At 34.9% G+C, this 15,795-nt stretch overlaps 1 protein-coding gene across 1 annotated transcript; it reads left to right on the plus strand.

Annotated features, from left to right (window-relative positions):
• Positions 1-11,446: 11,446 nt before the first annotated feature.
• LOC129506723 (40S ribosomal protein S3a) lies at positions 11,447-12,304 on the plus strand. Its single transcript, XM_055320673.1, has one exon. The coding sequence runs from the start codon at positions 11,468-11,470 to the stop codon at positions 12,260-12,262; it is 795 nt and encodes a 264-aa protein (XP_055176648.1). The 5' UTR covers positions 11,447-11,467; the 3' UTR covers positions 12,263-12,304.
• The last annotated feature ends 3,491 nt before the right edge of the window (positions 12,305-15,795 follow it).

A 15,795-nucleotide genomic window follows, 5' to 3' on the forward strand; every position in this document is an offset into this window, starting at 1 on the left:
GAAAATAAAGTTTTTTAAAAACTATGCACTTACACAAAAGAATAAATTCCACATCACTGAAACAAAGATACAATATAATATAAAATTATTATGTTGGTGTCAATATTGAATATGCATCGAAGTTGGAAATACTGGAGATACTGGAGTAAACAAGACTAGTTATAAGACCATTGCAAAAATAAAAATGAAAATAACCCCAAAATCAATCACCATCATGGAATTAAGGCTAGAATAAGGTGGATGCACTTGAAATATATTAGACAATTTTGGCCAGATTCAGCAGTTGACTGAATGAGAAAGGTTAAGAGAAGCAGGCCTTGTAGAATTAATTTTCAGTATTTTAGCTTAAGGAACTATATATAACTATGTAATTCATGGATTATACAATTTTTCAGGAATGGAAATTACTTATTTCAAATATGACATAAAAGTTTTGCATAGAGTGATCTGTACACATTTAGGATCCATAGCATCAATAAAGGACTATCTTTCAGTCAAGGGAATTTGAGGACTTGAGGATATAGACTGTTCTTATCCAAACAGGCAAACTTAGCTGTAGGTCATGCTAACAGGGCCAAAATAACAAAAAGCAAATAAACTTTTTGTCCTTATATAGAGAGAGGCCTCAAGGAAACTAAGCAATCACTGGATGGGTGTTTGAGCTCTACCTTTCAGGGATTCATTCTCAAAGTGGTGAGCAAAGGATTTTAGAGCCCTTCCAAGCACAAAAACACAACTCAGTAGGTTCTACTAGCTGAAAGGACAAATACTCTGATAGGGGTTTGAGTTAGACTAGAGAAATTGAGCTTAGTTGTAACCAACAAAAGAGCTAATAGAAATTTTACAGGGAAGAGAAAATAGGAAAATAAAAGAAAACAACAACAAACTCTACTTGAAGGGTCAGAGATCTTTACCAGGGAGGTTGGGCTTCAAGGCTAGAACCCAAGCGAGCAAGATATTGGACTGAGACAAAGGGACTGGACCCAGGAAAACTTCTTAGCACCCTGTTCATCCTTAACATAAAGATCATCCTGAAGGAAAATAGAACTTCTCATCCTCATCTCAAACTCAAGGAGAAAGAAATGTCTTCACTATGTCCATGCTTGGATTTTACCAAATCATCACCTAGAATGCAAGGAGAATCTAATAGCAGGTAAATTCTGCCATAAATGATCAGGGGCTGCAGCAGATAGATGCTGCCATACTTCGGGTCCTGTGACTTCACTCTTCTGTCAAGGGCACTTTGCAGGGGGGAAAAATGCAATTTTCTCAACGCTCCAGAGAAAGAGTATCTGAAGGGAGGGGAAAATTTAAAAAAGGAAGAGGTAAGAAAAAGAAAACAAAGGACATTTCTTGAAAAACTTTACTAAAAAGTCAGGTTCTCAAGGAATTGTGCCTTTCAACACTTATGGATGTTCTGCAGCCTGTAAGTGACTGTATCAGACACTGAGGATCTGTGAGGGGTAAAGCAAACAGCCAGCAGCAGCTATCAATTTGGTGTTGGAGGAAAAAGTCTTCACAGCAATGCCCAAAATAAAAGCAGAGGGACAAATAACTTCGAAAATAGAATTTTTATTAAGATGATAATTTGTACAGGCATATGATTTGAATAAATCCTTATATTGTATAATTCTCATTGTCTTTTTCTATGTAAAAAATAATATTCGTTTCAACAATCTGAGCTTTAAAAATACAGATACAAAAGATAACCATAAAAATTAAATATGACCTAGAAATTCTTACTATATACCAATAACAGCTGTTAAGTTATTGGGTTTGATTCTTTTAGAAACAAATTATAAGTAAATCATATGGTATATATAATTTTGTGTTTTATCAAATTAAATATGTTACAAATCTATTCACATATTACATATATATTTCTATTGCATTATTTTTAATACATAATTTTATTCTATGAGCATGTAATTTATTTAACTAGTCCTTTGTTTTAGACATTTAAGTCAGCTCCCATTTCTCCAAAGGGAACTGAAATTAACATTTTTATTTCTAAATCTTTGTTTATATCTATGATTATTTCCTAAAAATAAATTGGTATAATTTAGGCTTTTTGTCTCACCACCAATTGTTGCATAAGCTATCATTTTCTCAGAGATTTAAAAATCTATCTTTATCATATACTAAATTAGAACCTATATATCTGTATTTTTCTGCAGGAGGGTGTCATGTTTTAGATTTCATATATCTTCATTTTTCTACTGAAGTATAGTTGACACAAAATGTTATATTATTTCAGGTATACAACAGATTTCGTACATTTTTAAAATACATGGTATGGTAGTCTGTACTCATTGCAAATCTTTAAAACATATAAATCTTGGGGCACTTGAGTGGCTCAGTCAGTTAAGTAACTGATTCTTGATTTCTGCTCGGATCATGATCTCAGGGTCCTGGGATCAAGCCCCCACTTGGGCTCCAGCAGACTCTGTGGGGAGTCTGCTTGAAGATTCTCTCTCCCTCTCCCTCTGCCCCTCCTCTGATTCACTTTCTCTCTCTCTCTCTCTCTCAAATAAATAAATCTTTAAAAATAAATAAAATATATAAATCTTCCCAAATACACATAATCCAAAATAGGTGCTTTGAATGGTGTATATATATATGTAATTTTGAGAATCAATAATATCTTTATAAGATTCATTCTTCCCATTCTTTACTGAATTCCTCCCAATTTTTTTTAAAGATTTATTTGTTTTAGAGAAAGAGAGAGAGTGGGGGTAGGGACACAGAGGGAGAGGAAGAAAGAATCTCTGGCAGACTCTACTGTGAGCAAGGAGTCCAATATGGAGCTCCATCTCACAGCCCTGAGATCATGATCTGAACCGAAACCAAGTGTTAGATACTTAACCAACTGTACCACGCAGATGTTCCAAATTCACCCCCCAAATTTAAAATGTGTTCTCTTAATAGGAGTTTTACACATGTCCTCGTTAGTGTTGAGATATTTTTCTGTTGAAAGTAGGTAAAAATATTTTTACTCTTATGCATTTTCTATCCAATTGTTGATAGTATTTAATTTATTTAAAAGTTTTTATAGTTTCAGTTGATTCAGAGTTTTAAGGAAATATCTGAAAAATCATAATTTCATTTCTTCTAATATGTATGTCTTCTAACCATCTTATGTTATTACATGCAGATAGTCTATTTTGAAATAACTACAAATGTTTTCTTTGATAAGAAAACTGTAGTCTCAATTTTAGAGAAACTATTACTAAGGTTTGTGTTAACCCAATTCTCTTTAGATAATGGCATTGTGCAATAATTACCTAAAATCACCATTTTCATTTTTTCAAGTTTTAACATGCATTCTTAAACAATTTAAGATAAAGGGCTATATAAATGTTGCTAAGACATGGTGAAATGCTAGAGCTAACACAAAAGATTGAGAGACACATTTGAGAACAGGTTTTGATTTTAATTTGCATCAATTTGCTGCAGTTAATAGCAGTTTAAGGTATAATACTGAGACTTTGAGTTATGCCAACTGTGTTACAGTCTCTTACCAAATGAATACTCTTTGGCATCATCTTTTATCCAAATTCATATTATAATCCCATGATAAGTATTAGCTTCCTTACACCTAATCTACAAGTAATGGAAGGCATTCTTTTGATGAGAAAGGATAGGAGAAAGAGGGAAGTTGCATGCCATGGGAACAATCTTTTTAGCAGAGTGGAGGATGGATTGGAAATGGGATGGATAGACATTGAAACACAAAGACCAGTTAGTTTCAATAGTAAAGAAGAAATAAGAAGGAACTGAAAGAAGGATTTATAAGAATCATCTTACAGAAACTGCCAGTGTAACATTATAATTTCTAGGCAGACACAGTTAGATGTTAGAGTCAAATGTCATGGTGGGGTCCCCTCTGATTGCACATTTATTAGATTACTTAGTTAATCTGCCCACACTTATATTCTCCCAATATAAAGCAAATAAAGTTACATTTATAAATACTTTTACTACATAGATAAATGAGATCTGGTATATACATATACAATGGAATATTACTCGGCCATCAAAAAGAATGAAATCTTGCCATATGCAACAACGTGGATGGAACAAGAGGGTATAATGCTAAGTGAAATCAATCAGAGAAAGACAATTATTATATTATTTCACTCATATGTGGAATTTAAGAAACAAAATAGATGAACATAGGGGAATGAAAGGAAAAATAAAATAAGAAAAACAGGGAGGCAAACTATGAGACTCTTAACTATAGGGAACAAACTGAGGGTTGTTGGAGGGGAGCTTGGTGAGGGGATGGGATAACTGGGTGATGGGCATTAAGGAGGGCACTTGATGGAATGAGCACTGGGTGTTATATGCAACTGATGAATCATTAAATTCTACCCCTAAAACTAATACTACACACTATGTTAACTAACTTAAATTTAAATAAAATCTTGAAAGAAAAAGAAATATCTTTACTGCATAAGTTTTTATCTATTTGTTGTTTAGTTTTATTCCATTACATATTAGATGTTTTAGCAGAAAACAATTCAGAATGTGGTAACAATACATGGAAATAATATATAGGGAATAATTGATTTTATTCTTTTAGGCTCTTCATGAACCTGTATTGCAAAATACATTAAAACATTAACAAACAAACAGTACTTTTCTCCTCAACTTAAGCAAATACCTCTGAATGAATAACTATTCTTCAAAATTTCCCATGCCCACTGCCATCTCTAAATTATCATATGTGACATATAACTTTTCTTAAAGAACACTTCCACTAAAGTGATGCATTTCCTCAGGAATCTGAAAAGTCTCCCCTCTCTCTACATAGTTAAGTCTAACTACCCAGCCTGTTATTCATCTCCCTCATCTGTTTGTAAGCCAATTTTTCAGCCTCATTTCCATATGTGTCTTTTTACCCACCCTGTCACTTGGCAAACATAATCACTAGCTCTGTCTCTCCTTCCTCTCTGAATCACCTCTGTGCCTCCACTCACACAAGGAATGTTTATCCTCTCATTTCCCCAGATGTTGAAGTCCACTCAGGTGGGGTTTTCCCCACCAATCCCTGCCTCTTTTATTTGGTCAAAAGTAAATGTTTCCTCCACTAGTTTACAAACATTAATTATGTATACCACTGAAGTAATTTTCTTCCTTCAACTTCATTTTATTTTATATTCAGGATATCTACTCTACAACATGTAAAGGAATAAAAAGAAAATAGCATGTGCCATTTCGCATTTGCCTTTTTGGCTCCATGTATATTATATACATAGGCCGGGCTTAATTCTCAAAAATTAAAGCAGTAAAATGGATGTAAAATAATTACACCAAATTATAGATAAGGAAATTAACAGACATAAATAAAATAAGCTGGTCTGCATTTGTAACTAGAAATCAATAAAGCCAATCCTCATTGCCTCAATCTGTATTACACTACATTAGCTCTGGTAAATGGATACAAAAAGTACTGCAAAAGCTGAAAGGAGTGTGGACTGTTAACCATTACCATTCTTATTAACTTCATGTTTCTCCATTGCTCTTCATCTTCATTCACCTGCCCCCACACTCCTCTTTCTTCGTCTCCTTCTCTCCCTCCCTCCCTCTCCCTGACCTCCTGTTTTATAGTGTGCACGGGTCTTTCAAGACCATGAACCTTTTCTTGTCCCAATTTTTATTTATGGACTTGAGCTTAAACTCTGAGATATGCAGATGAAAATCTCTTTTCTTTCCCCAGGCCATTACAAACTCCACTGGATACCTGAGAGGATTAGATGCCCAGTTAAATCCCCATTACTATTTGGATTCTCAGAGGGCACGTTGGTTAGGTTAGAGCACTGTTTTGTGTAAACAAGATTATACCTTCCCTATACAGGTTAGCAATGGTTCTTTAGTTTCTGGAATATATCCACATTTCTTTTTGTTTTGTGTTAGATCATTCTGTCTCTTTTCCGTGGTTTCGATTTCTTTCTCCAGTCTGTCTCCTTTGCTGCCTCCTGCATCTGCCACTCACCAACCAGTTTTATTGGTCCATTCTCTATCCTAGTTCACATTTGTTAATCTACTGCTGCTGGCCCAGGATTTGAGAAGGACTCAATATTAATGTGTTCCAACAAACAAGACTTTTTCTTATCTCAATCACCACGTAGATAAGGAAATGTTGAAACCAGCTGAATTTAGCCATCTTCACTGATGTTAATGATTATCTCTCTTCTCGGCAGCAGACTTGTGCTATTTCTGCTGACAATATCTAAGGTCACACACTGCCCCAATTGAATTTGAATTTGCGTAGATGATGAAGTTGCCAACTTGTTTGATTCACAAGTACTACGGAAGGAATTTGTGTGAGCACTGGACTGATAGCTAAAATAACTGAACTCAAATTCCTGTAATCTTTCAAAACATCCATGTTTTTAATCTCCAAAGTGGAACTGTGATGGAAGTTTCCCTTAGAGGGTTATGTAAGCGTTGAAATGAGATAATGTATATGAAAGACATGGATTGCATTTAGTTGATCCTCAATATCTTTCTAATATTTCCTTCCTTCTAAATCCATTTTTCAATAGTCATCCCAATACAAAGAAGACCTTTGGCATTCTCAAAATAAATATGTTTTTTTAGATCAGGTGTTAGAATAGATTTTAGAGGAATTTATATATCATGTTAAGAAATTGCAGCCCTATTCTGTAGGCAATATATGATTTTGCATTAATGTAATGATTTGGCTCTCAGCAGCAGCAGCCTTTAGAAAAGTTCACTTTATATCAGGAGCTTTAAAACTTTCATACTTTAATAGTTATTGACATTAAAAAAATAGTTATTGACATTAATAAGGGGTAAAGATACTTAATGGGGGCAATCAACTGGTACACACCTATAATCTCATTTATTAATACAAGCCACTATTTGAGTTCTATAAGCATATTCTCCACAATGTGTCTTTTCTTCTCTTACCCTCATTTACTTTCCCTGTCTTATACCTGCTTCTTTTACTACTTATATATGTTTTTCCTGCCCCATGCTGGGACCTTCTTTTGCTATATTATGACACTGTTTAAGCCTGCAGGCCATTCTTAGGGCTCCTGTTGATCCTTAAAACTGGATTGTTTTTGTTTGTCTTGTCCCTATACATACAAGAGTGAAAGGTAATAAAAACAAACACAAATGTTCACTGAATTCTATGTGTCAGGCATAGAGCTGAGATCCTCATGCCACATAAGATTTTACACTTTACAGCAACCTGTGAGGCAGCATTGACTGTTATCCCCAGTTTACACTTCCAAAAACTGAGGCGGAAAGAGATTTAGTTTCCCAAGAAACATAATTTGGTGTTATGACATGAGTCACTGTTCTACCTGGCAGCACTCAGTAAATGTTTATCGAATTAAATACCCAGAGTTTTGTCATACTTCGTGGCCCAGTTCAAATTCACTCTTTCTTGAAAGAAGAAAAAGAAAGAAAGAAAGAAAGAAAGAAAGAAAGAAGAAAGAAAGAAAGAAAGAAAGAAAGAAAGAAAGAAATCCTCTGAGCTACAAACCCCCAAAACATTTATTTCTATGTTTATTTTCTACCTTACACGTAGTCAGCTATTAATTTACTTTCATTCAATGGTTAAAGTGTGGGAAAGTATAATCCCTGGGATGCCTGGGTGGCTCAGTGGTTGACCGTCTGCCTTCAGCTCAGTGCATGATCCCCAGGGGTCCTGGGATTGAGTCCCATATCAGGCTCCCTGCAGGGAGCCTGCTTTTCCCTTCTGCCTATGTCTCTGCCTCTCTCTGTGTCTCTCATGAATAAAAAAGTAAAACCTTTAAAAAAATGAAAGTATAAATCCCTTAAATAAAACAGTATCTGGCTTTTAGTGTCTTATACGCACTTTTAATGAATTAGCAACTAAATGAAAATTTATACAAATAGTCCTATCATGACAATGTATGTGTTAACTGCCAACAACCTAAAAATCAACTCAAGGAATAAGCCACATGCAGTAGGGTATGTGTTTAATATTTTAATAGAGAAATGTGTATGTCATGTTTATGGAAATTAACTTATATTCAATAGGAGATATCAAAATTATAGAATGACACGGACTCTGAATTAACAAGTGCTTACTCTACACTAGCCAGAAATAACTTTAATTGTGTAAAAGATCTTCTCTCTGTCATTACATACCCCATAGCACCTAATATAAGCTCTGTATACAGCAGGTTCATTATAAAGAAGTGAGTTAATAAATGAATACCAAGATTACTTACACTAAGCCTAGTATTAAATAAAAGTCAGAAAGTCATATCTTCTTAACACAGCTTTTCTTAACCAGGGTCTCAAAGGAGAACTATATCCATCTTCCAAGGATATTTCCAATCTAGGAACAAACACCTAGACTTACTTCTTTACACTAACTGTAAAAATCAAGATCCTTCCATGTGGGTGAATAGATTTGTGAGGCCTAAGACACTAAAAACATTATTACTATTGTTGTATGTGGTAGGCTATGCAATGCCCAAGCATGGGAGATAGGAGACTTAGCTTCCAGTTCTTGTTTTTGACTTGAGTACAATAATTCTTGTACTCAATCTTGTGGATTGAGTCGAGTACAATAATTCTAAGGTAGCTTTCAACTTCAGTATTTCTTAGTAGCCCATAGTAGAAATGATCTTCTGATAGAAGCAGAAATAATTACTATGTGAAGTATACTTCTCTTTCCACTCCTTTTCCTTATGAGTGCTGTCAGACAAATGCTGAATCCAAAATAAAAATGTACATTCTAACCATGAATATAAATGAAGTTTTTCAGATGGTTCAGGGATTGTATAAAAATTCTCCCATGATACAATACCAAATATCCCTCTTGATTCTTTACATATCTATTTCCCTCTTCATGTTTTAAATATCTGATGCTTTACATAATTCTCTCAATGTTTTAGATGTCTTTTATTTTTTACACTAAAAATATGTTTCAATAATGTACAGTACTGACTCATATTTCATATAGATAATACTAGAAAGAAAATAATCCTCCTCTAAAATATAATAATATTCCCATAAAAATAATGTTGACATCTTAATTTTTTTATGTAATAAAAATAGGAGCATCTGGGTGGCTCAGTCAGTGAGTGTGTGACTCTTGATTTCAGCTTGAGTCATCTCAGGGTTGCAAGATCAAGCCCTCAGCAGGCTCTGTGCTGGGTGTGGAGCCTGCTTACGATTCTCTCTCTACCTCTCCCTTTGCCCCCCAACCTCAAAAATATAAATAAATACATACATAAATACATACATACATACAAAAATCTTATTTTGCTCCTACTATGTGCTGAGCCAATTGCTGAAAATATAAGAGTGAACATGGCACAAGAATGTACCATCTAGTAGGTAAAAGGGATAATAAGCAGGCAACTGTAACACTATATAGAAATATTAGGGTGTATATACGAAATGTGAGAGAGCATATGAAGAAGGAAATCATTCCCCAGGTCAGGGATATCCAGGAAAGGTTTCTCCGGGGGAAGCAATATCTAAGCTCAGGTTTCAAAAGCTATTCAGGAAAAGAGGACATAGAGGACATTATAAGCCAATGGACAGTCTGAGTAATGGGGTGGTAGAACACAAAAGAATTAGCCTCTGATGTTTAGTGTGAATGGTTTGAAAGAGACAATGTTAAGAGATAAGGCAAGAAACTCAAGACGAGGTCTTGTAATAAGCAAATGGCCGTATAATACTCATTTATAAAAAATTAGACTTTCTCCCAATTACATCAGAAATCCATTATTTGGAAACTGGTTTTTAGAAGTATAAAGAAAAAAAGGTAATACAAACAGTAACTCCCTGCTACAAACATGAGTATGTAGAGAACCTGAAATGGTCTAGATAGTCTGAATTATAAAATACTTTAAAGTTCTTCCCTCTGGTTCAATATGAAATTGAATTTGGTTTCATAAAGTTCTTCCAGAATATTTCAAGAGTCAAGATTTTTCAGTCATATTTTAATGATATGTAATAAATAACATAATCACAATTTAGAAGGTTGGAAGCCTGGGTTCTGGCTACTCTTCAACCACTAACAAATTCTGCATCCTTGGAGAAGACACATAAGTAATTTCTATAGATATCAGCTTCTATAAAAGGAGAGTACTTAACTTATTTAATACCAAAGTCACTTTCAAAACTATGCTTCTGAATAATATTTTTGAACACTTTTATTTTATAATATGATCTATGGATTTACCTTTTTGTTTCTAAATAGGAACTTAAAATCCTCTTTTCGGTAGGTGAAATATAGTTTACACTATCAATTAACTTTAAAAATGTGTATATTAGAGAATATAAAGGTACATGTTGCCTTGTTTATAAAATCACAGATTTCCATTTAACAGGAGATTTGAATTAAGCCAGTTTGTTGCCCATTTAAACCACTTCACATACATTAGACTATTCAAAGGCACTGTGACCTTCACCTTTGTTTTCGTTCCTTGTGCTCAATCTAACACTAATAATGGGTACACAAAAATTATGGATTTGAAAATATATTTTCTGTAATAGAAATAGTTTTCTTTGAGACTCTTATATTGCTGTCTGCACGTTAAAATTTTAGATCACAAAAGGTTGGTATTATTTATTAACATGTGTTGCCATTAAGTCCAATTGGCAGAGGAAATGATAAGGTGAAAAGATTAAGATGATTGAATCAAGGTAACTAATCAAAGTCAGTTAAAAATAAGTTTTAGATTCCTTAAACTCTTGCTTTGGTCTTAAAACCATACTGACTTTATTTTTTTTCTTTTCTAATCTATTTGAATTCTGCTGGGAACCATTAACACTGTCAATTAATATTTATTGGAAACATGGCATTATTTCTTCACTCATTTATTTATATTATATATTTGAAGTCTTGGAAACATTTTAATAGGAGATTGCTGAATCAAACTGAATCCTATGATTTTCATAAATGTCAATATCCATTCTCAGGAATGGCTTAGTGCCAAGATTCTAAAACATAAACCAGAAAGAAAATAAAATGCCCATGTCTTAATTCTAGCAAACCAAATCTGGCCAGATAATTGTAAATTAATTTTCCCCCAAGGAAATCCAATTCCATTTATATTCTTATAAATAGACCATAGTTACACTTTTCTAAGAGTTTAGATTTGAATAATAATTGTCATTGATAATTGTCATTGTCTAGAATAGGACATCCATTCCAAGTTCTTCTTAGTGTACATTCTAAAGTCACCTTTGATGTACAATCTTTTAAACCTTCATTATTTAATCATTTAAGTCTTTAAAATGAATGTCATTCTGCTATTCTTTTTCTCCATGAGTTTAATATGAATAGACAAAGAGTATTTTTAATATTCTTTTACACAATTTTGGTTAGAAAAGACTCATCTCATCACATCTCGAGTTGTATTTGCAAGGCAATTAATCCACTTGGGATGTTGTCATTAAAATAGGTTCCTGAGGCCCTTTTGGCTCCCGCAGCAGCGCCATGGCGGTCGGCAAGAACAAGCGCCTTACGAAAGGCGGCAAAAAGGGAGCCAAGAAGAAAGTGGTTGATCCATTTTCTAAGAAAGATTGGTATGATGTGAAAGCACCAGCTATGTTCAATATAAGAAATATTGGAAAAACGCTAGTCACAAGAACTCAAGGAACCAAAATTGCGTCTGATGGTCTCAAGGGTCGCGTTTTTGAAGTTAGCCTTGCTGATCTGCAGAATGATGAAGTTGCATTTAGGAAATTCAAGCTAATCACTGAGGATGTGCAGGGCAAAAACTGCCTGACTAATTTCCATGGCATGGATCTTACCCGTGACAAAATGTGCTCCATGGTCAAAAAATGGCAGACCATGATTGAAGCTCATGTTGATGTAAAGACTACCGATGGTTATTTGCTTCGTCTGTTTTGTGTTGGTTTTACTAAAAAACGCAATAATCAGATTCGGAAGACCTCTTACGCTCAGCACCAACAGGTCCGCCAAATCCGGAAAAAGATGATGGAAATCATGACCCGAGAGGTGCAAACAAATGACTTGAAAGAAGTGGTCAATAAATTGATTCCAGACAGCATCGGAAAAGATATAGAAAAAGCTTGTCAGTCTATTTATCCACTCCATGATGTTTTTGTTAGAAAAGTAAAAATGCTGAAGAAGCCCAAGTTTGAATTGGGAAAACTCATGGAGCTTCATGGTGAAGGTAGTAGTTCTGGAAAAGCTACGGGGGATGAGACCGGTGCTAAAGTTGAACGAGCTGATGGATATGAACCACCAGTCCAAGAATCTGTTTAAAATTCAGACATTTAATGGTGACAAATAAAAACATATTTGTGATGTTTAAAAAAAAAAAAAATAGGTTCCTGATCTGAGATGAATAAAAACCAGAAAACAAGTTTAGAGTAGAATCTAAGTAATATTTTTGTAATATTAGTGTGAATAAAAATTTCAGGTTGGGAATTACATCTATACAGATAACTGCCACATAATCATAAGGAACATACATGCACATTGCTGTTATAAATCACATAAACCTTCTGTGCAGGTGATAAGATTTATTACTTCACCTAAATGTGGAACTCCTTTATAACAGGAGCTATAATAATAGCAAAAAAAAATTGTCAGTTATATATTTATTGAGCACCTTTACTCATCATTGTTAAGATAGTAATAGATATAATCTTTAACATCACAATAACCCTACAGGCTGTATATTTTTAGCTATGTTTTATGGGTGAATGAACTTAAATGAGCCATGATTCAAGAAATCGTCCCAAGTCACACAGGTAAGATTTGAGATTTCCAGGCTTAACTCAGTTCTGTTCATCTCCAAAACCTATCACTTTTTACTATAACCTGGACCTTACCTTTTTTATTTTTATTTAATTTTGAGAGAGAGGAACACACACATGTGCAAGCAGAGAGGGAGGGGTAGAGGGAGGGAGAGAGAGAGAGAGAACTTAGGTTCCACACCTAGCACAAAGTCCCACTCGGGGCTCAATCACATGACCATGAGACCATGACCTGAGCTAAAATCAAGAGTTGGACATTTAACACTGAGTCACCCAGGTGCCCCATGGCCCTTACCTTCTTATAGGTTATGTTACAAATAGTCTATAAAAACACAAAGCATCAGTATTATAATATCATTGTTATTCCAACTTCTCCATTCTAGTCATGCTTCCCAGATTCCTAGTAACTGGCCCAGGTGCTTCTATTATAGATGAGAACTTTTTTTTTTTTTTAAATCTTGAATTCTCCTAAATTAGACCACTGGCCCAGACTGGCCAGTCCCAGTCCAAAGGTAGCTTCACACCTAAAAGGCTGTTAGTATCTTTGTGACTTTCAAGAGCTTGCTATAGTCCCTCGCATGTTTTTGTTTTGCTTGTAAATTCTGGGCTTTCTTAATAACTTTTGGAGTAAAAAGTAACCAAGACATGCTCTTCAGTAGAATCCTTAGGCTGAAAAAAAAAAAAAAAAAAAAAAAAAAAGAATCCTTAGGCTATACAGACTCCCTGACCATATATATGAAGATTTTGAGACTTGGAATGGGTATAATAGCTTTCTGCAGCATATGTACAGCGTATATTTTCCATAGAATGGAAGATGCAACATTATTACAACCAGAGGATGCTGTAGAAAGGCTATGGCAGCTGCCAGACGGTATGTGATCAATGTTTGTACACTGAAGATAGATGACATGTAATAGAAAAATTAGAAAAGAAACATGTCAAGACACTCTTGTTCCAATCAGAAGTTAAGAAATCAGTTACTGCGTAGATCTGCTTATGGTAGTACTGGCCAAATTCTCCTATTTGCACTTATATTGTGGTCAACACAAACATGACAAATAGATATACATATACACAAAGATCACATTCAGCAGTTGAATGTGCAAGGCAAAGTGAATGATATTAAAATAAACACAGTCCCTATGCAGTTTGGCATAAAAGTAAATGAGTAATAGACCCTATTCCTAGCCCTGTCCCTAGCAATCCATATTAATTTGGGCAAACTAAACATGCCCTCTGAGTTTATAATCCCATCTGTCAAATAGGCATAAATACTGCTATCTATGGCATGGCTACTATGAAGATTTTGGGAGGACATTATAGAAACAGCGTATGGCATACATATAACACAGTCCATTGATCAATATGTACCATAAATAAATAACTAAAATGTGTAATAGAATTAAATAATTGAGAAATCTGCTATACTGGGGCCTAGGCTGGTCACTGAAGTCCAGACATGAATAAACTCAGTCTCTTTCCTTGAGTACATTATGATTAAACAGATGGCTATTTCCAAAAAATAAAGATTATTGGACAAGGGAAAAATGTGAACTTAAAAGTGATGGTGTACCTATAGGGAAGAGAAATAATGTAAATTTCAGACTATGAAGTCTAGGGCAAGATGTATTAGGCAATAAATATAGAAGAAAGGCAAACCCCAAATCTCTGAGGGCATTTTAGACCAACTAAAATAAAATAAGCTTACCTATCGTTTTCCTCTTTTATCCTTTATATGCTGTAGCTTATGCTTATATTGAAAAAAACAATTAATATATGTTATTGAGATAAGATGTTGCCATAATGATCTGAAATGTCTCTCAAAATGCATTTTAAACTGGTAATTCAAAAAACAAAAAACAAAACAGAGTTCTCAATTCTAGCTTGGTCACACCATCAGTGGCATTGCCTACAGGATTATGAATAAGTTGCTTTGCTTTCTGAGCCTGCTTCTTTTTATACCAAGAATAAGAATTCTTAACCTGTCAAATGCACAGGGTTATCTTAATTCACAACTATAACAAAGGATGGGAAAAGGATGTGAAAGTTCTCAGTATGTGGTAAAACTCATATGCTTGGAAAAACAGGATAGTTACTAAAAAACTTGTTCCGCTTTGGCAAAGTGTTTCACATACCTCATCTTATTTAATTCTCACAACCAGCCCAGGAGGCAGATACTATAATTATCCTCATTCTACAAATGTGAGAAACAGAGGCACAAAGTGTTTAAACAACACCCTCAAATCCACAAAACTAAGAAGTATTGGAATTATGTTTCAAACCCAGGAAACTATTTGGTGTCTGATCTCACACCTCATCGTCTGCCTTCACCTCTACTTTATACTAAATGAAAGTGCTACAAGTCTGGGTCTGATGAAAACAAGAGTGGACATGAGGAACACAGAAGTTTAGCATGAGAATCATGAAGAACACAGCTGGTCAAGAATTGGAACGTGTCAGAAGTTTGTGGATGCTTGAGAACATCAGAGAATGTTCACTTAACCAGACAGTGCCCCAGGCCTCTGAAGACAAGTGACATGATGAGAAAGATGAAAGGTTAGAACAGGCAGATGAGTGCTCATCGGCCAGAGTAAGCTAGAGATTCACCTGGCCTGCAAGCGGCCAGAACAAGGCAGCTCCGGAAGAGAGCAGCATCCTGCAAGCAAAGAAAGGCCCCAGCCTCACCTGGTGAGAGGGAGAGAGGTAAAGGCCTGAGAGACAAAGGCACCGAAAGAGGAGACCGAAAAAGCCCCATGGAGGCCTGGGAGATGAAGATGGCTTTAATTATCCCACAAAGGTCATTGGAAATGCCACTTTCTCTCTATGAAATAGAGCTCAGCCTGCTGCATGTGGCTGTGAAGAAACTTTATGTGTTCAAATTGTATGCATTTCAGGAAGGACGTTTTGTTCTCTGCAGGCCTTTGGACTGTAGGGACCATGAAAACACATTTTATCAAAATAGGTTTGTAGGACATATTTGATTTCTTCTGTGACAGCTCCAAAACTAATCCTTCGGGGCAAAATGAAAGAAAAAAA

The sequence above is a fragment of the Nyctereutes procyonoides genome, unplaced genomic scaffold (genome assembly GCF_905146905.1).
Source record: "Nyctereutes procyonoides isolate TBG_1078 unplaced genomic scaffold, NYPRO_anot_genome, whole genome shotgun sequence".
In the NCBI taxonomy this organism is placed as follows: domain Eukaryota; kingdom Metazoa; phylum Chordata; class Mammalia; order Carnivora; family Canidae; genus Nyctereutes; species Nyctereutes procyonoides.